Raw genomic sequence first — 20,575 nt, forward strand, 5'->3', positions numbered from 1 at the left:
CATATCTTCTGTGGCTCCTCGGACCACTGCCGGCTGCGCTTTTACTATACATTTAAATGGATGCATCAGTCTAGCAAGATAATGTCCAAGTGTGAGATGTGATCGTGACTGGTGATGTCCAGAGCGAACGTTTCAGGGCAGCGACTACGACAGGCCTTGGAAGGTCGCATTTGAATCTAGCAAGTCTGATAAATCAGATCTATCTGAGCGATGATGAAAATATAAGCCAGTGCACACAGCCTTAAGAATTTAGCATGGCGCGGCGCATCGCATATGGAATCTGTTTCATTCGTCTTCCAGCAGAGATCGTCCTTATGTCTTCTGGCCTGCTTGTCACAGCATGACCTAACGCAGGTCGTGCTAGTGTGCAAGTATTGGTACGAGAGGTGGGTTTCAAAAGGTATATATTCGTGTTAAAAGAGCTAAACCTACTTTGGCTGAGGAACTGAGAAAATGCGAGGAACTAGCCACATGTGCTAAAAGCTTTTCTTGGCTTTATACTCGTTTCTTGCCCTTCCTAGCACAGGATGACCTGGCACCAGTTTTTTTTGATCTTCCGAGGCTTGGTATCAGATATGGTTGAAGAAGATACGAACCCGTGCGTTGCTGCGGCTGGGGGTTAGAACTTCACACTATTCTCTGCTTTGCAAAGGAAAATCAGGCCAAGTTGGCAGCAGAGAATGGGTGTCCAGATGCCTCAAAACACATTATCGAAGGAGTCCAGAAGATATTGGCAGAAAAGACCTTCTTGCCGCTATCAGGGCACTGTGTTAAAGAGATGCTGTAGGAGAGCTGAAGACATTGGCGTTCCGCGTTCCGGTTACCCACAGTCCAACATTTTCAATGGGCGTTGGTGTTAGGGAACGTATTGTTGTCTGCTGCTTCTAATCTTAGACTAACTCTCCCCTATACCGGGGTAATGGTACCGCAAGGAGACTGGGATTTTTCATCACATCCTCCCGCGGACCATCAATGACAATAACTGCGCAGCTCGGTTGAAACAGCTACTGAAACATCTTATGGTCAGAAGTAGCATGCCCTGAGCAGTACCGATTGGCTCTAAGCGTACCACTGGACGTGACACCCCGCCTATGGTGAGAAAGGTCTATGAAGTGCCGTTTACTCCAGAGGAGCATGAGACGTACGATGCATACTGGAACAAGTAGTGAGAAATTACACTTGTTGAAAAATTCCACACTACATTAGTGTGTGAAGATTTGGCGACACCGAAAACGGTGGCTGCTAACATATAAGTCAACCAGCATGGGGCTTAATGCTGAAGCTTCACATCATTGACTTGTAATAGGGCTGGGACTGCGAGGAATGGTTTTCTCCATAAATACCCCACTGCTTACAAGGACGAAAAGCGACTGACAGTCCTGTGAAAGAGGCCATTGTACGGGTAAAATCTGCTCGAAAACATCGCAGCAACCGGAAGAGTTGCCCTAGAGAAATACTGCCACTCACATATATGACCATGCTGCAGTTAGCTGCATTTACTGATGGTGGTAACGAACCCGGCGACAATGAGTTTAGCCAGTTTATCTATGAGCGAGTTTCACTGAGCCAACGACACAGTCACTATGAACAGTCCACTTTCTCAGCATTTGAGTATAGAGCCCATCTACAGACCAGCAGCCGTGTTTGTTTCCTTGTACATGTGAACGCTACCTTGATGGCGATGGTTCAGCGGAATGGAGCGAGGTAAGCTACCGTCTTGGTATGCTACTTTGTTCATCAGTTTACCATCAAAAAATTGCGCAGGATCTGTTTCCAACACTAGATGACACAGATAGTTGTGTTGGCGAGGACTCGTTCGAGGGCTATGACGTTATTGTTTCCATGCCTCGCTTATATAGCATTGTCGAGCCCTGTTCCTATCATGCTCGCAAGCTTCGAAGCCTGGAGTGCATAATATGACGACCTTGGTTATCGGATCATCTACTCATATTGTAAGGGAGATTATAAATCTTCACACGCGAGCTATCATGGCTGTTCCACTTGACAGAAACTGGCATTACCGATCGCTTCCGTACTGCCAACAAGAATGGAGATGATCTGGACAGTCCAGCCCGCTCGATCTGCACCGTCCGTTGAAGAGCTAATAAACCGCACGGTTGCAGATACGCCCATCTCTTATCCTTGGCTCTTTGGCCGACGTCGTTCACCGGGCGAGGTGTCGAAGAACCATGATCCGGTTGGAGATTGGCTTGAGAACACCTCGCAGCAGTGCTTCGAAAACCTTTCTGTCCATGATTGCGAGCAGAAAGATGGCCCGCGTGGCACTGACGATTCGGACAATTCAGATGCATCATACTCTCCAGACAATTCGGACGATTCAGGCGCATCAGACTCTCCAGCTAATTGTCTAATCCAGTAGATACTCATGACCATTATGACTGTGCTGACCTTGAGATGGATTGAGATTACTATGTAATGAGTTTGCGCCAAGCTCTATACCAGGCCTGATAATACCCCCTGCGGATATGATACAGATCTCCTTATCTGATGTCTCTACTGACTGAGCACACCAAATTAAATACTCTCCAAAATCCGCCGGGGCACAAACTATACCTTTGTGAAAGCCTTCTTTCTTAGAAACTGGATCCCGGAGTGGGAGTTGACTGTTAATCCTAATGATTTTTATATCTGTGTAATAGTCGTGCTCCAGGGATATATAAAGTCTCGTTAATTGAATATCCCGACCTGGGAGGAATGGGTAAAATATGGGAATCAGTCCCAGCAGTTCTAGCCCCAGAATATTGAATAGTGGAAGACCGGCCACCCGCGAGCTTGACCGGACAGACATGAGTCCAGCAGAGGAGTGGCGTCAGCTAATGCAATATTTTGCGCATGATGACTGCGGCCGCCTCGTGGTTCTTATCACCACCGGGATCTATGAGTGATGTTTTGTTCTCTATGTTATGCTATCATATCAGCACACACAGAGAAAGAATAATAAAACTTTTCTTCAGGTTTCTGTTATTCAGTGCCATTGAATCCTGGTGGCCCGGATGTTTCGGAATGAGTGTTATGCGAGCTTTAATAACTTGTCGCCTATTGTCAGACAGCTACAGGCGTTAGCGGAGTGTTGGGGCCCCGCCTACTGGTTCCTGTTAGTGATATCCTGCCTGAGTTCGCCAAGGAACATGGCGGCGTTTGTGCGGCTGATTAAGACAGCGGAGTGGTGCAAGGATCTGTGCACTCGCGACTATGACGCTAAAGCCCTGATATAGATTAACAGTGTATACCAGTACACTGGGCCTGAGATCTCTGAGTTTAATGAGGTCTTATTACGCCTCGGTGTCATTTTATTGCACATCAACTTCCTCAAGCGGTTGCAGAAATCTGTTTGGTTCAGCCAGCACTGCCTTGACTTTCCTGAACTGAAAATAAAGAAAGTTAATGCTATTTACTTGTCAGATGACCAGACTCAAGAGCATGACACAGGCCCTCTATATTAATATAGTCTTTCCTGGGCTCGTCCATCTCCTGCGGGAGAATAGCTGGTAGTTAACTGATATTCCCAGCACACAGGATTACCTGGATACGGAGGGGGTCACACCAGATAATGAGGAGAGCTGGTTGGCCTGCGACATCAATGCTGTAATCGAGGGGTCTTCCCACTGGAAGAAAGTCCGGGAGATCATCGAGAACATAGACAAGGTAGAAGAAAGCGGCGCCCCCCGCAAACACAACATATATCGGTGCTCTGTCTCTGCTGATTGTTTCTATGTTCTTCAGACTGTCAATGACAACAGACATATAGACGAAACAGCTCTGGTGCTGTTTCGGCAGCCTCCCCGGCGCCCTCATCACGAGCGACAACACAGTTACCCTATGCGAACCTGGGGGAATGTCCGATCAGGCTGCGACAGGGGCAATTGATCGCGTACATATCGAAACCCAGCGCTGTCGCCGCTACATCCGCCGTCGTGTGCGTGGCTAAGGCCGCGGAAGACGGGAACGTCCCCACCAAACAGGAGGGAGGCGAAGGAGGTGAAGACAACATGGATCTAGACAGTATAGAGATTCTAATAATAATCCCCGAGACTGATCCTATATTATTAACAGATACTGATATATCTACTATGTGGGGTGAGGAATATACCTGTTTGAGTATATATAGTATTAGACAAGTATTCACCATTTTTCTGATCAGAGCTGGGATATTTCACGGGGGAAGCCTCATGCCTGCTACTGGGAAGCCAGACGTGTATCGGCCAGGACATACCACCCTGCCAGCGTCAAGTTTTGAAGAGATAGAGATACTATTCCATGATAAATATAATATTAAAGATCTGAAGTAAAGATCTTATTCACTGATATGGATAATATCCTTGATCCGTTACATAAGACAGGATAAGTTGAAAAGATTCTGTTAGATCAACTATCCCCTGTATCATCTCCTGTTTTTGTTGTATAGTAATACAACAAATCCTGTGTTATTATTGACCTGCGACACATTAATACTTGTATAATACTGAATGCATATTTATTATCATGACAAGATACCGCGCACTTGGCGGTTCCATAGTGTTTACTTCGTTAGACATTACGAAGGGATACTTCCAGTAACCAGTCAGACGCGAGGATCGTTGGAAGACATGCTACCACATTGCTCCGTGCTGGAGCAAACGGGTTCTATTTCTATGCAAATGAAGAAGAAAACGAAGGTAAAGCAGAAGGTAGTTCAATTTGTTGTTGATTGTATCACGCTAAGAGATGCTTCCTAATAACATGTAGAAGGGTAGAAGAAAAGAGAAGAGGTACTGATTACCCGATTCGGCAGGAACGCTGCATCTGGTGAGGAGGTAACGAAGAGATATCCTTCTCTCTCACGAGAACTCTGGAATGTCTCTGGATACACCCAGTGATAATAAAGACTATGCTGATGCAGAAAGGTTCAGCAGTCATCCTGGTTTGGGAAAACTACAGCCATCGAGTACTATGGAATGGAATTATATACACACATTGATAAATTGAAGTAACATACACCATACCAATAACCAGTTAACTAGATCTATGAAATACACAGTATCAATCATTATCTACTCCATCAGATTAGTAAGGAAGGCAGATCCGATACATCAGTACCGGAAGACAGTAACGTAAGTTATGTACCATTGTCAGATACAGCAGTGGGGGTAATAATACATCCGTAATCCGAGACATCTCCGGCGTTAATACCATATGGATTCTGTCTCCTCGACTCAGAGGTACATCGTCGTCGCTATATAGGAAGTATACATGAGATTCATCGTCTCATTGTCTACATATTGTAGGTATGAATATACCATAGTTTATATTTTATTGTGTATATACACTGCTTAATATAATTCATCATCATAGTACAATACCCTTCTCCAAAATCCTCCTCCACATAACCCAACCACAACATACCTCCCATAGTATCCGACAACCTACTAGTCTAGTCTAACCTAACCCAACCTACCCTAACCCACCTCCCACTCCACTTCCCATCCCCCCCGTAGTTAGTTATAGTAAGTTCCCACATCTCCCCCCTCCCACCGATGACCGAGTCCAGTCCAGTCCAAGTCCCCGCCCTTCAGCCGCGCCACAAACTACCACTCCCGGCATCCCCATCGAAAACTCCAGAAGAAGTTTATTCATTCATAGCGGCTTTCCCCCTTTCCCTACCTACCTACCCATCTACCTATTTACTCTCTGTAACTAATTAACTAGCTCACGCTCAGTCCTGTTTCATACTAGTTGGGTTTCGGGATTTGAAGCCTCTTACATACATACGTACATATATAGCACAGGTAGCATACATATGAGTTTTTTAATATATGCGTTGTGTTATAAGGAGTAAGAGTCTTTGTTTGTAGGCAACCAAGCTGAATTAACATAATACACCTCGGTAGTTTAGTTAGGTAGTATGTGGTTAGTAAAATAAGAAAAAGAGAAAGACTTGGCTCAGCCAGCCATCACACCACATCAACCCCATTCCCAATGAAAATATGACGGTAAGTTCACACACCGGTGGGGTTTTTCCCACGGTCGATAAGTTCAAATGTGGAGATGAAGGTTGGAAGGATGGATGGTGGTTGAAGCGGGTATATCGGATCGAAAATGGAGGGAAGCCCTACCTTCCTTACTGGGCGAAATATTTGTTGTCTCCCTCGCATCGTGGTACATACTAATCTTGGTACGACCGTTGATTGAACTTGCTTGGTAAGCCATCCATCATTAAACGGAAATGGATAATTGATCTGGTTAAGTATTTGCAGGTAGAGATGTAGCCGTACCATATCGGGAGTTCCGCTGGATAGATAGACTAGATAGTTACTGTGATAGGTAGTGAGGAACCGGTGGGGCGGGTCTCGGTCGGGTTCATCGGCAATCGTGGATATAACTATAACAAAAATGTATACACGGAGTAGTTACTTCGTATGTGAGTATAGGGATAGTTCGGATGTAGGTGACTATCTATCTATGTTCTACAGGAGAGGATGATGATGATCTCCGGGCTAATGTCGCGGTCCGTCGGATGGCGTTGGTGTCAGGGGTGGCGCCGTTTCAGGCATCAGAAGTTCGAAAAAAGGGCTCGGCTTCGTGGAGGCCTGACCGGACTGGCGCGCTAGTTTACTTACTTTACTTACTTAGCCTAGTAGACTTGACTAAGGTGAACTGCGTACTATCTATCGTCATGACTATCGGAGCTGCTACCCGACGCGCGCAGGGGTTAGGGGTGACGGTGGGACTGTCAGGTACCCTACTTACTCTACCTGAAGCGGGTTTTCCTTGTTGGATAGCGCGTTCATGGGCTGAATAGGGGCTAGGAAGGGATGAATGTTTGATTGATTGATTGATTGATTTGTTTCACTGGTTATTTTCGGATGATTTATCTCAATTGTTGTTCTGTGGTATCTTTGACCCCTTGCGAGGTGTTCGCACGGCTCCCTCAATAATTGAAGCCAGAACACCATTATGTGGGACCCGCGATGTCTATCGCGCTCATGATTCAAGATATCGTATGATCGTTATCTCATGCTATGAGACTCACCAACTCCGTGCTACCGCCAGCGTGGCTAGTGTTGGGTTAAAGCAGTGTAAATGGCACAGAAAAGCAGATAGCAAAAGTATGCAGAAAAGAAGAAAGGAAAAGAGCCAGAAAGAAGCCCCAGCACCCTATAATAAAGAATTACCCTCGTGAGCTGTGATGTCGTGAAATTTGTGAGGATGAGTCTCGAAGAACGTCAGGCGCTCGAGGCCCTACCATCCAGTCTTCCATGGCGAGCCATTCGCTCCAACTCCGCTCCGCCGCCTCAATCTCCGAATCTAGCGGCCCCTGTAAGGGACGTAGGAACGGAATTGTTTCGAGCGGTGGCATGTCATAGTCCTTTTTAACGGCCGCCCAGCCACCACTCTTCGCGGCGAACAGGTAATTGCGCCGTTCCTGCTCGTGTAGAGGTCCAATGCCCGCACCCCATTCGTCCCCGAAAAACCCATGCAAAACGCCAGGGAAATCCATTCCCGTGGCCACCAGGCGGCGGATGTATGGAATCAATGAGACAGAGGGAGGTAGATTCGAGGCAGGTGAGGATGTAGATGACTGGCTAGCGGCGGATCGGGATGGATCGGCATGAGAGTTTACGACAGGATTCGATTGCCATTGGAACGGGAGACGGATGTTCAAGAAAGCAGAGAGCGCTTGGACTGCATCACTGTGTTGCGCATGATCTAGAAAGTATCGCTGGCAGCTTTGGTATCGAGGGTGCCATTGGAAGATGTCAAAGTTGTCGCCTGCAGACGCTTGGGCCAGTCCCACCATCGCAGCCGAGTTGAATTGCTGGAAGTCATGCATTGGGGATCCGGACGAAGGTTTACTCGAGTTTCGAGGATTCCTGCGCAAAAAAAAAGAGACTTAGTCACTTGCTTCCACAACCGTTTGTCTTTGCTCGTAGCCCTCTTTCACCATTGTCCAACGGAGCGATTGAAACCGGAGACGAAGGTAACGGTGAAATGGACAACCCCGTAGTAAGAATATGGGGCATAAATCGCGAGAATTATGGAACCCAAGTGACTGAAAAGTCAATGAGACCGTACCTGCTTGAAAATATACTCCGACCACGACGGAGGAGAGAGACTCGGTGTCGCGGGGTAGGAGTCGGGGAGGGCGATGGGGAGGAGCGAAACAGAGTCCTAATCGCGAAACCTAGTCCTCTACCCGAGTGAGATTCATTCATGGACATCTGCTAAGCGTGATCCATTTATGAGGGGAAACAGGCGCAGCTCATGACAGAGCATGGGTCGAGGCCAAGGAGGGGAAGGAGAGAGCGAGTGGATGAGGTAGTTGGAGGGGACAAGGCTTTATAGAAAGAGAGTCCATTGAAGAGATGAAACGGGGGGTATGCGACATACATAAATCCTCGGACCCAAAGAAAGGAAGAGGCAGTGAATTGAGAATGGAACGGCCGAAGGAGAAAAAAGTGTCAGATTGCGGAGCAGCGCTGGCAAGTGGACGTAAGTAGTCTTGTATATTGTTTGGGACCTGACGAGCGACTAGAACCAGAACGGGTGTACCCGATAGGGTCACGTAGGCAGTACCGGTCAACTTCTCGGTTTGGGTTGGGCTGGACTGGTTGATGAGAAAAAAGAGGGTTGTGGTTTTCTCGAGAATCTGTATCATATAAATAAGAAGGTTCTGATACTTTCTTTTTTATTTTTATCTTTCTTTTTTGGCATTAAATATTTTCTTTCATAATATTTTTTTGTCTTTCTTTTTTTCGATCAATTTTAATTCGGGTTGATGGGAATTTTTTAGGCCACAGCCAATAATGATTTTTTAGTGAGCAGCAAGCAATAAATCCCAGTGCTAAACCCTCCACCCCCAAACTAGGCAGTGGTCCGTTGAGAACAGGGCAACACTGGTTTAGTTCTGAGCGGAATCTTACCCGTGGTAATCCATCAAACCGCATACCCGATCACAATTATGAAGAAAGTTTAAGAATATAAAAAGAAGAAAAAGAGGGAAGCAAACAGCCATGGTAAAACAAAATATATAATATAGATAAAAATTAAGATGAGAAAATATATCAATAAGAGAATAAATTATATTACCTTTGTTACATACATCAAAAATGGCAAGACTGATAAATTTCATAATTCGTTTTTTTTTTCCCCTGCCCAAAAATAAGAAAGGCAAAACCAGGTACGGCCATCAGAACCCGGGAAAGGGAGGGCAGACTAGTGTAGGGAAAGGGTGTGTGGTGGTGCCCCGTACCTTAGCAGCTCCGCCCTTAGCGGATGGCAAAAAGCGCTGGTCATCGCGTGTCCTTTTGGGCTGGTGGACCCGGAAAAATGCTGATAGGTCCGTCGCTCAGATCGAAAGATATCCGTGCAGCTGCACAAAGTCTCAAGTACTTACGTTTCTCGACTTCTTAGCAGTGGTGGTAGTGAGATTAATAGCATCCCTTAATCGGTGCCTTCGACAGCGGTCAGATCTTGAGCTGCATTGCCTTCTGAAACTGCACCTGGCTCAGTTGGGTAAGCTGTGGGATGCCGGCGACATCCTTCACATGCGGTAGGGTTGAATCTCCGTGTAGTCGGGGAGAGTGCCCGGGCCTGGACGATCAAGTATCATGAAGATGAAGTCTACCAGAGTACCGCAAAGAAGAAAAATATAAGGAAACGGAAAAGAAAAAGAAAAAGAAGAAGGGAAACTGTGCGAGACGTGAGATCGTCCATCCGATCCTAATCTGACCCAGTATCTCTCCCGCTGTATGCTGACGGTACCAGACCTTCCCGGGCCCCATTCGTTTTACCGTGGTCGGTAACAACCAGCAGCATCCATGCCAAATGATGACACGGTGCCCAGTCCATCGGGTTCAAGATGGCCAGTCTAAATGGCGATGAGGTCCGGGGACTGCCCCCATCACCAATCATCCTTCCTGTCAGCCATGTGTCCTTGGCACTTGCCGTATTATCAAGCCAACGAACCCCTTCAGCTTCAGCTTCAGTATCCCAGTTGGCATCGCTCATCTTCGCGAAGGCTGCGGTGTAAGTGGCGTTCCCATAGTCTCGTGTGCTAGTAGTACATGCGGCGGTCAGGAACCCCTTCCCTGGACTATCGGCTGTGGGATGGTGATTGATTTTCCTTGCCTTTCCTGTCTAGAAGCCTTCGAGTCCAAGCCGTCTGGCAGGCCCATTCTCGAGTTGGTGCCATCAACTGGCCCGACAGATGCGAAAAGAGGAATTACTGTGCTAATGCATGTTGGAGTTTAGCGGGGTGCAGCATCGACAGCGCAATGCTGTCCTGCTATTCTATTCTTTTCTTTTTCTTCTTTATGCTTGCCAGCCTGTATTCCCCCATGGACTATGAGGTAGATCTCGTAATCAGCCGCCCGATCTCTCATACCATTGTCTTGATCTGTTGGCTACTGGAAGGCACAAGCAATAGTAAAGTTGAATCTGTCAATACTACAGATTAGTTTCATGGACTGAAACTGCCAACATAGGGTAGGATGATGAGCTGGTCATCAGCCACGACTTTAATTCACCAGCTGCGTGAACCACCAGCCGACGCAGGATGAGTCTTCGATCCCTTCGTAGCCTCTACGACAATGACCTTGTCATTGCTTTAGTCTTGACATATTTCATGCAAAGTATCGGGAAGCTCAAATGACGCTCTCTGGAGTAAAGCAGAAAATGCCGAAGCAGCAGAATTAAGTCCGACCTGACTACCAATAAAAAGACGTTACATGCTGGATAGTAAGACCGAGACAGCCAGCTGACCCGCAGTCATGCAGGTCAATAACTCCCACAGGGCTTGCTGGCAAGGGTAAGTAGGTATGGTAATTGCTGTACTATACGGTCGGGCACTCGGTAAGGATGTGGTCCCCGATCACTGAACTTACTCCTTCTCACTTCTCCCTCTCGGTGCTAGCTTCAAGGACGGGGTTCCCTGATTTAACTATCACTTCCGAATTGCTTCGGCGTCTTACCAGAAAGCACGAACTACTCGATCTTAGGTGGATTCGGGCCACCAGTGAACCAGCGAGCCTTTGCTAATCAGTTCAATCCCACTGTAGGGTCCGCTTGGCTGCCTTCCAGCTCAACTAAGCTAATGCCACAGAATTTGCCACCCCGTGACGCCGTGGCCTTCTTGACACCAGCCCCAGATCCACTCACTGCAATAGCGAGGCCGTTTCTGCACCTTACTGGTCGAGCTATTGTGTTACTGAACCATTGGTAAGGTCGATGCGCTGATGACGTCCCGCCTCTCCCTCTATTGATGTTTTCCCCTATTCGGCCAGCTCGCATCCTAGCTGAGCTGATACAGGCAGAAGAATTCATACACGGCGGGAAAAAAAAAAGAAATTACTCGACTGATGTATCAGCTATCAATCCTGACTGAGGTTCGGGATATGCCACGCAGCTGGTGAATTGATACTCTTCAGTAGACCAACTTGTGGTTCCGATAGCAACATAGGTACGCATGTTCACAGCATGAAGCTGGGACAGCAGACGAAAGAAAACCCGGATGAGCGGTGAGAAAAGCATCCCAAAACAAGCACCAACCAGCTATTCACACCTTGCGGCTTACGAGACGCCATGCTCAAGGTGCAGGTGATATGCATTCGTCTTTCGGACGGCTTTGACAGATACCTGGCAAAACAATGTGGTGCGATGCTACTGGGTCGTAACTCTGCACTGCGAACCATAACTCACTATGGCTTACTTGTTCGGTGGCTTGATCATTATGTTACCGTTGGTGGATCTGAGATGGCATTTGCTTTTTCCCTTTCTAGGTCCCGGTGCGCATGGCTCCAGACAGGTTAAGTGCTTACAACATCAATGGTGTCCAATGCTTTTCGTGCGCTTAACACGCGTTACCGCACAACACACCACGGAGTCAATGCGAGATGACCGTTAACCGCGTTATATGACACCGGTATCGTTGGGGTAGAGGCCACTTTCCATGTCCACCAGGAGAGGCCGGTACCAAGGAAAACAATTCCGATGTTTACTGGAAAAGGAATTTTCGGCCGTTTGCATACCAATATATCAATGACTTCTCCCTGGTGTACACAACATTCTGGTTGGAAACCATGCAAGGTGAGACTACCTAAGTCTCAACTATTTGCTCCTTCTGGGTTTTTCGAATTTACCGCCGGCCTATCAATGGGGCAGCGTCACCACACCAATTCCCGGAATTCACGAAGAGAATGTATGCACGAGCACGTTCAACCTATCCACCATGACAGTTCCAGGCCATCCAATTGGCTGCTCGATAATCTAAAGCTGCATAATGCATTGTGCTCATGTTTGACTTCGCATGCGCCTTTGCCACCGAAAATTGACCCGTCGCGCGGCCGCAACCTGAGCGGAGAGAAACTAATGGAAGTGTGACATCTCACTTGAGCAAGCAAATACGGGCTCGGAGCCGACAATCTCCAGGCAACTATTGGAGGTGGACACCGTATGTAGGGGATGATCGGAGCTTACTTGGGTTATGCACGTTTTTCTTTTACTCTTACCTTTTTCATCGGGTGTAACTTACCGTTCGGCCCTGTATCTGAAACTCTCTATTGGCCGACTCGATTTATACTCTTGAGTATCCCCTCTCCTTACCATCCCCAGGAAGAATATCATCCTGACCGACTCAATTGGTACCTGCTTGTTCTTTGCCGACCGAGCTCATTCTAACTCACATAGCATAGAGATCTTCGCCTACGATACTACCTACAGCAAGCGAACAAATCTGGCCAGACGGCGACCCCGACGCCACAGCGATCGACATCACAGCCACGGCATGTTTTGCCACCGTGGCGGGGCTGTTCTCTCCAGCCACCTATTATTGCCACTAGTTTGCACTAGCCACAGATCTCTGCAAGGATCAAGGGTTTGCCAGCCACACTAGCTGCTGTTAGTGTTGCGATGTTGCAGATGTTGACCGAACTCTGATGCTGTCTCAAGCATGTGGCTCTGATCCGTCAAGGTGGGTGAAGACTCCACTGGATGTTGTGGGCTGCTAGTGCTAATAGTAAACAATAGTGACCAAAGACCGCTTTACCGACCATCTGTGTCTTTCTGATCGGCGTTGTGATAAATGTCAATTTATTCTATTACGCAGGTGACATGACGATCACCAGAGTGGAAGTGCATCACCACCTCATGAATAGGCTTTGACAGCCTAGTCCCATGTGTTCCAGCCCGCATAAACGAAGCGTCAATAGCAGGGCGCTTAAGCAAGGCTCACCTACCTGCTAGGAACGTGCAATGAACCAAGACGATTCGGCAAGATATCAAGGGATTATTCGGTCTTTCGATGAGAGTCATCCGTCTCTGTCACGGTAGGCCGGTGTCAAGCAGGGGAGTATCCTTGTTTGTAACGTAATGCCTCAACGCATTTCGACAAAAATTGCTTCACTGGTGCTTCCTCGCGCATAGTGGTGGATGTACAGCATCATGCCAATGCTATTTGCAATTCCTGATTATCCTTGGCTTCAATGCAAAGACACGAGAAGTTGGCCCAACTTCGTCTATCACTTCATAAAAGTGCCGACGATTACCTTCGCCTACTGGCTTTCATATATCTCCATGCAGTATACCAAATGAAATGACAGACGACGTGGAGACATCACGGTTACTGGATTGCCGCGAACCTTCAAGTCTTGGAAGCAAGTCTACAGTCTTGCCGTGAATGTGGGCCATAGTGTGGAATAACTTCCGAGACAGCCTCGTGATGATATCTTCCTGGCGCTTCTTCGACTCGAGCCAATCATCTCCGGCAGCGCTGAACACACCGTCCCTGAAATGTCAGACGTCTATTCTATCGTTATACGACATGATAGGAATCGCATGGTGAGTCACTGATACATGACAACTTATTCCGTTGAAGAGGAAGCCCAACGGCCGGATTCAGAGTGTCGCAGGAGACTCAAGAGCCGCACTTGCGCTGGGATTTTGGAACGTAGCATGTGAGTCCCTTGCTTTTTTGTTTAACCGAGACTCACACCGACTTACCATTTGAGGGCCCAAGTCATACTAAATACTAAATCGCGCCGACAGGCCTAGGATTCGGGATTTGGTGTGCACGAGGAACCCATGAGCCTCATCTGTAAGCGTTTTGCTTATTTATTTCAGAGCCTGTTGCTCGCTGTTATCATTGGTATATCCTTAGTGAAAGGTAGGGTCAAACCTCCGGTCCACGGACTCGGCCACTACAGGAAAGTTAGGTGTGCCTTGCCCGCGGGTTTACGGCAACTCAGACATTTTCTAACACCAATTGAGGAGATCTTTTCGAGTCAGGAACTCTCTTAACAGTCTGTGATTGGCACACGATCGCTGAGCTGTACCAAGGAGCTTACTTTAGGCTCGCCAATGATCACAGCATGTTCCCCAATGTCCTCACACAGGCAGCCTCCGGGGGACCATTTAATTCATACCTATACCGGGTAAATAATTAAATCCCCCCTCTTTCCCGAATGAGCGCCTCTATACTCAATCTGAAACGAAACGGTCAATGGATCCTTGGGTCCAGCAACCCGTCCACCGCGGCAGACCAACCAACCACGATCGATAGGTATGTGACGTACTTTACACATCCCCCTGGCACTTCTCACGGCTCAAATTTGGTGCTCAGTTGACCTTTTACTCCTTTGGTTAGATGTGTTACTATCCCCATAGGTAAGGGGAAATTTAAAAAGGGAAGGATGATCGCCATCGACCTAGCCGTCGGTCATATTTCCTTTCAAGCACTTCTCTGCCGCTTGGTCGTATCAGATTACTGCTCTTTCGCCGATTGGTAACATTTTCGTATGTTCGGACTCAGACTCAGCCGATTACTAACCAACTCCCACACCTCATCCGATCCATCGGAAGTGCTATAGTAGATTTGCTCGGAGATCTCCGTCTCTTCTGAAAGAGCAGTTACCCATCTGTGCTGCGGCGTGTGGTGTGTATGCTGCTTTGACCGTTTTAGCTTCCAAACGAACGAATATACGATTTCTCTTATGTCAAGTCAATTGGTCGCCGTACTTGTCATGTAGGCAACTGAACAGTGCAGATGGCGGGTGAGTCAAGGCGCCGGGCTCGGAGAATTTGTCGAGTCAGGTTCTGTCATGTTGCGACGCGTCATCGAGGTCGAGGGGTCATAGCTCGTTACATACGTATTACCAACTATACGTAAGATGGACTTACAATACTCCTGATGTTGACTATTCGTAACGATGTCAATGAACTCAATGGCTTATAAAATAGACAGTTGATGCTACTATGCACAATTTACTTACCTCTAGAGAAAATGTATACATGCTTGAATCCAGCTATGACAACATTATTTCATAGTTACCGTGTATACCCATTGAACAATACTGAAGGTAATACAAGATCGATCGGACCGGAACTGAATCTTACTAGTACCCGTACCGGCGATGGGACAGTATTTCCGACGGGCGATTCTTACCCACATATGCAAGATCGCCGCTCAGTGACCCCTCGCCCACCAAACTCTAATACTTTACTAGGTAGGAATTCCGGGCAGATTCTTAGGAGAGAGATGTGCAAATTGCGAGTCAGAAGCTATGATTCAGTAGAGTACCCTGCATTACAGATCAAAGCAAAACACAGCACAGACTCTCCAGTAATAGTAGTTGCCTTTATAATTAATAACCTAACTAGCCTGTCATCAGCATTGACCATCACTATACCAGATGCCACTATCATATTATTTTATACTCTTCACATATACTACTATACTACCATACACACACAACAATACTACTACTTTGAAATTTTACCAAGTATATCCCATGTGTCAAGGAAATACAATTCCGAGTACCCCCGGCTTCGGCCGTATAACCTATGGTACTTTTCTTTCGGCCGGGAGAGAAAGAAAAAGAAGTGTGAGAGAAATCTCGTCAGACAACCCGTTTCCGGCATCTGGTCGAGATTAACCTCACTTTTTTTTCATAGCCTCGTCCACTTTCCAGATTTCCGAGATCCTCGTCTCGGGTGGGGAGATCGGCAAGGGGAACAGCAGAAAAAAAAAAAAACCTTTCAGGGCTAGATGCACACAAGATCTCACATGGTATTTGGTATAATTCCGTCGCTTAATTCTTTTTTTAAGAGTGGGGAGGGAGGGACCGAGAGAGAGAAAGGAAAAGTCAAGGTCCCATTGTGTGGTTCAAGATAGTGGTTCTCACTGTGGCCCTAGGTACCCTCCCTTCCTCCCTCACCAGCCCCCCCTTTAGTCTTTTACTTCGTACTCTGTGGGAAATCCCCCACTCTGCAATCGAAACCTTTTACATATAATTGTCCGTCAAGGGAGCCCCCAATCTAGTCCCATGGTTCAACTCGTCCTGGATGGTGCGCCCAGCGTGGCCGTTTACCCTTGATCTGGCGGGCTTGATTGGCCTGTACAGGTATTTGTGGGCTTGAGTAGTAGTAGTCTTTTTGGCGCCAGATCGCTTTGACTAACAACGGTGAACGTCCGAGCACACCAACACCTTTGCTTGCTGCATATGCTGTTTGAGGTATAACTCGGTTTCGATTTCCTTGTGTCTCATGTAGTTTGAAGTCTGTCATGTTCGAGCTAGGTAGTTGGTCCGATGGGTTATGGTTACACAGGGTCTTGTCTTTGCTCGGACTTGATTACTTCATGGTTTGTGGCGTGAATGGTATTGTAATTACGGGGATTGCTCCTGACAGGTATCGATGGACATGACGTGGCATTGAGCCAAGTCTGGGTCCTTTATATACATACAGATAGGACTTATGTATGCATGTACTACTAGAGATATATGTGCTGTCACACTTATACACCTAACTACGTTGTGGTTATCTCTCGTCCTTGTCAAGCATACTTCTATACTGAATGTCATCAGCCTCAACAACCACCCATCATGTGACACCCGCTTATCTAATCCCACGTGACCCCTCCACGACGTCGTCCAAACAAACGGTTGAAGCTTTCCCCGGAAAGAACCGCCAACAAGGAGGGCCAAGGCCACGATGTCCAACGCTACATCAGCGCCGAGTTCAAGTGAACGTGTAAATTGAGTTCCAATATATAGCTCCCCCCGCATCTTGCTATGCACTCCGCAAAGCCAGGTAAACTCGCGAAAATATCTGGAACATGACATCCTCCGAACAATGGGGGACATTCCTCCAACAATGTTTGCTCCACCGGATCGATGCCGCGGAGTTCAAGAACCTCACGCGGCTGCTGATGCAGCGCTATCCCATTGGTGAAGCCCAGCTGTTGGATGTATTGCTGGAGACCCGCCTCGCAACGGGGATTAAATGGGATCCCTTGCCCCCTTTGTATATTGACTGTCTGTGCAAGATGGGATTGGTGCGGACTTCGACGATGTTGAATTCGCTGCTCAAGCATTCGTCTATTCATGATAAGATGCCGTCGGCGGGTGGTTCGGAGGCGAATGCTGCTGCTGCTGCTGCTGTGCAGGGAAAGCAGAAGCGGAAGTGTTATACCCTGATGACGGATATCAGGGTGGTTCAGGATGCTATGCTTTCTGTTTCGACGGGCACTGCTTCTAAGACTTTTGCTGAGGCGTTGAGTATCTTTGCGTCGATTGTGGATTGGATTCAGGCTGTTGTGGCTTGGCATAATAGTCACTTGGATACCAGTCATCAGACGGGCGGGTTGATGAGTTCGCCTGATGCGGTGTCGTTGTTTGAGAGTCTCGGGATTCTGCTTGCGGCGCTTTCGGGGACGGCTAAGGGGTTGGAGGTTCTGTCGGCGGATTCTCATGAAGGTATTACATCAGGTTTTTTCTAGTGTCTGGAAGGTACTGACGGTTTGATAGCGTTGAAGATTAAGCTTGGACAGGCTTTGTCGGCGTATCTTCCCCTCTGTGTGGAAGTATCCCTGCCGCTCCGTAACCGGTTGGATAGCTTGCAGAAGGAGTTCAATCTGTTTGGAGAGCCTCCGTCGAAAGCGTTGGATGTTTCCATGATGGAAAATGTCAATGTCAATGCGCTTCAGTTTGAGGACTCGGTCATGGACGGGCCTGTGATTAATTCCAGAGCAGGTCTCTATGTGTACATCAATGCGATGGTATTTCAGCCGCTGCACAATTATCTGAATATCACTAACTGGATTCTAGCTTGTGGGCCGCCCCTTGGTGGACGATAGCATGCTGCTCAATTTTCTGTCAAATCGATACGGCGTGAGTAGAACCTTACCTTTATCGCAGCACTAGCTGACCATCGCAGGGACACTATCAAGTTCTCATCGAGGAGCTCATAACGGCGTCGTTCGATGTCCTGTCGAATGCGAGCTACCGCAACGAGTCTAGCCGAACTATGTTCTTGTTCCGCTCGTTTCTGGTGAACAAGCTCCCCACCTTCATCGCGGCCATGTTGGCAGCCTCTATTGTGTCATTGCCGTTGCCGATGGAGCTTTGCATCAGCCATGCTTTGAGCCGGCTAGACCCAAACACATTCCCATCGTTCTCGCAGATGTTCGCTATGCAAAGCAACACGGTCTTGTCCGATGTGCGACAAGAGTTCCTGTTCGCTTGTGCCTCGCACAAGTTGATCCCTGAGTCGAGTATCGAGCGCCTATTGGGCGAGAATCCAATGCAGACTCTCCCTGTCGGTGGCCCTTATAACAAGGATGAGCTGGTTTCGCAGATTAATGCCAATCCGGAGCGCGCAGAGCAATTGATCAATGAGATCGAGTCAATGGAGGGCAACGCGGGCGCGATAGTGGGTGCTATTACAGTTGTAGGTCCCCCACTGATCTTGTCGTAATCAAAGATTAACGCAACCAGGTCATGCACCATCTCTGCAACCAAAAAGAGACAATGACGTTGAAAAACATCTGCAACTCACTGTCCCGTCGGCCACAGGCCCTGGATGTGATTCTACTTTTCCGAAGCCTGAAGCAAGTACTACAACCGCTCTGCGCTCTGCTAGATGCCTGGCACTGGGACGAGGACCAGGGCGAGAGCCAACCAGTCTACGACGAGTTCGGAAGCATTCTATTGCTCGTGTTGACCTTCAAGTTCCGGTACGATCTTCGACCGCAGGACATGGGAATCGGAGGTAGCAATTCTTTCGTCTTGCGACTGCTCGAGAATGGCTTCTGCAGCCAGAAGCTCGACGACCTCAGCGAGAAGCAGAACAAGAACCTCGGATCCTGGATCAACGCCCTATTCATGGCCGAGGGAATCAGCGAGGAGACCATGTCCGCCTGCAGTCCACAGGAATTCTACATGCTAGTGACAACACTCTTCAACCAAAGTCTCAGCGCATGCGAAGCAGGAAAGCTCGACTTCGATACCCTCAAGGGCGGCTTCGAATGTAAGCCCTACACCCTCTACCCTCCCCATCTCAAACTCAACAACACTAACAACACGCAGACCTCCTGGAACCCTTCCTCCTCCCATCCCTCATCCTCGCCCTAAACTGGCTCGGCAACCACATCTGGGAATCCGAAAGCGACCCCTCCATCCCCCTCAAAGCCCTCCACACCCTCATCAGCCCGAGCTCCATCTCCGGCGAAGCCAAAGAAATCCACCGAACCGTCCTCAACATCACGGCCCGCTCCCTCGAAGAACAACTCAAGAGCATCCGCGCCCGTCAACCCGACGACACCATCAAACCCATCCTCGAGGCCCTCGAACCCCACCTCTCCTTCCAACGCAGCGGCAGCACCCGCCGCAGCGAGCTCGAGTCCTGGACCGCCCACACCCCCGGTGGCCTCCTCGCCAGCATCCGCAGCACCTTCCAATCGCTCATCCTCTGGAGCACCAGTCCAGACATGAGCATGGCCCCTCAATCCTACACCCACCGCCAATTCATCGCAGGCATCCACATCCAAGGCTCCATGCGTGTACTATGCGCCCTAATCGACGAACTCAAACTCCAAGCCACCACCTCACCCACAAACACTACAGGCAGCAGCGACCTCGCCCTCGACATCGCAGCCACCATGATATGCGCCCCCCTGGCTGACTCCTTCGCCGTCGACCAAAACACCTACTCCCGTCACCACCACATCGACCCTACCAACACGACCAAAGAAATTCCCCCGCGCAACCCGATCCTCACCCCCCGCGGCGCCCTCTACCAGTTACACGACTCCGTCCCCAAGATCTGCGAAAAGGATCCCCTCCGCGCGGAAATCATCGTGCGGCTCTGGCGCCGCGTCAACGCGGCCCTCACTCCGCCCTCGCAGCTCGACATGAACAACATCATTCAGAACATGCAGCTCGGTGTGGGTGTAGGTGGACCGGGACAAATGGACCTGGATACCTCCGGGGCAGGAGGCCACGAAGAGGAGAGTACGATCAACCAGATGCTGGACAATGCTGTCGCGGCGGGAATGGACGGCGGTGGGGGGGCAGGAGGCATGGGAGGGATGGGAAGTGGGGGGTTGGATACGAGTATTGATGATGTGTTGAATGCGGCGGATATGGCGGTGGGGAATCCCGAGTTCTTGGATTTGGATATGGAGGGGTTGTTTTAGGCGTAGTTGATGGTGTGTGATGGTGTTATTTTCATGTGTGGAGTACAAGATTACTTGCGTTCGAAGTCGTCTTTAGTATATATCATTCTAATGTCCACTAAGTTGGGT

At 48.4% G+C, this 20,575-nt stretch overlaps 4 protein-coding genes across 4 annotated transcripts; 2 read left to right on the plus strand and 2 right to left on the minus strand.

Moving 5' to 3' along the window:
• Positions 1-2,047: 2,047 nt before the first annotated feature.
• On the plus strand, positions 2,048-2,380 carry BO87DRAFT_424160 (uncharacterized protein; the record flags this gene model as incomplete). Its single annotated transcript, XM_025627212.1, has 1 exon — positions 2,048-2,380. The coding sequence occupies one exon, from the start codon at positions 2,048-2,050 to the stop codon at positions 2,378-2,380; it is 333 nt and encodes a 110-aa protein (XP_025482000.1).
• A 977-nt stretch (positions 2,381-3,357) lies between these two features.
• Positions 3,358-4,556, minus strand: BO87DRAFT_384957 (uncharacterized protein; the record flags this gene model as incomplete). The annotated part of the gene is made up of 6 exons (XM_025624703.1): positions 3,358-3,381; positions 3,544-3,745; positions 3,838-4,016; positions 4,091-4,111; positions 4,235-4,271; positions 4,516-4,556. The coding sequence occupies 6 exons, from the start codon at positions 4,554-4,556 to the stop codon at positions 3,358-3,360; spliced, it is 504 nt and encodes a 167-aa protein (XP_025482001.1).
• Positions 4,557-6,836: 2,280 nt separating this feature from the next.
• BO87DRAFT_374869 (uncharacterized protein) lies at positions 6,837-8,509 on the minus strand. The gene is made up of 2 exons (XM_025622890.1): positions 8,074-8,509; positions 6,837-7,871 (listed from the first exon to the last, which is right to left on the minus strand). The coding sequence occupies exons 1-2, from the start codon at positions 8,217-8,219 to the stop codon at positions 7,169-7,171; spliced, it is 849 nt and encodes a 282-aa protein (XP_025482002.1). The 5' UTR covers positions 8,220-8,509; the 3' UTR covers positions 6,837-7,168.
• An 8,469-nt stretch (positions 8,510-16,978) lies between these two features.
• nut1 (putative RNA polymerase II mediator complex subunit Nut1) lies at positions 16,979-20,467 on the plus strand (the record flags this gene model as incomplete). The annotated part of the gene is made up of 6 exons (XM_025620314.1): positions 16,979-17,747; positions 17,799-18,049; positions 18,099-18,161; positions 18,208-18,720; positions 18,768-19,299; positions 19,359-20,467. Exons 1-6 carry the CDS (start codon positions 17,108-17,110, stop codon positions 20,465-20,467), a joined length of 3,108 nt encoding a protein of 1,035 aa, XP_025482003.1. The 5' UTR covers positions 16,979-17,107.
• Positions 20,468-20,575: the final 108 nt, after the last annotated feature.

This window comes from Aspergillus neoniger (genome assembly GCF_003184625.1).
Source record: "Aspergillus neoniger CBS 115656 unplaced genomic scaffold BO87scaffold_9, whole genome shotgun sequence".
In the NCBI taxonomy this organism is placed as follows: Eukaryota; Fungi; Ascomycota; class Eurotiomycetes; order Eurotiales; family Aspergillaceae; genus Aspergillus; species Aspergillus neoniger.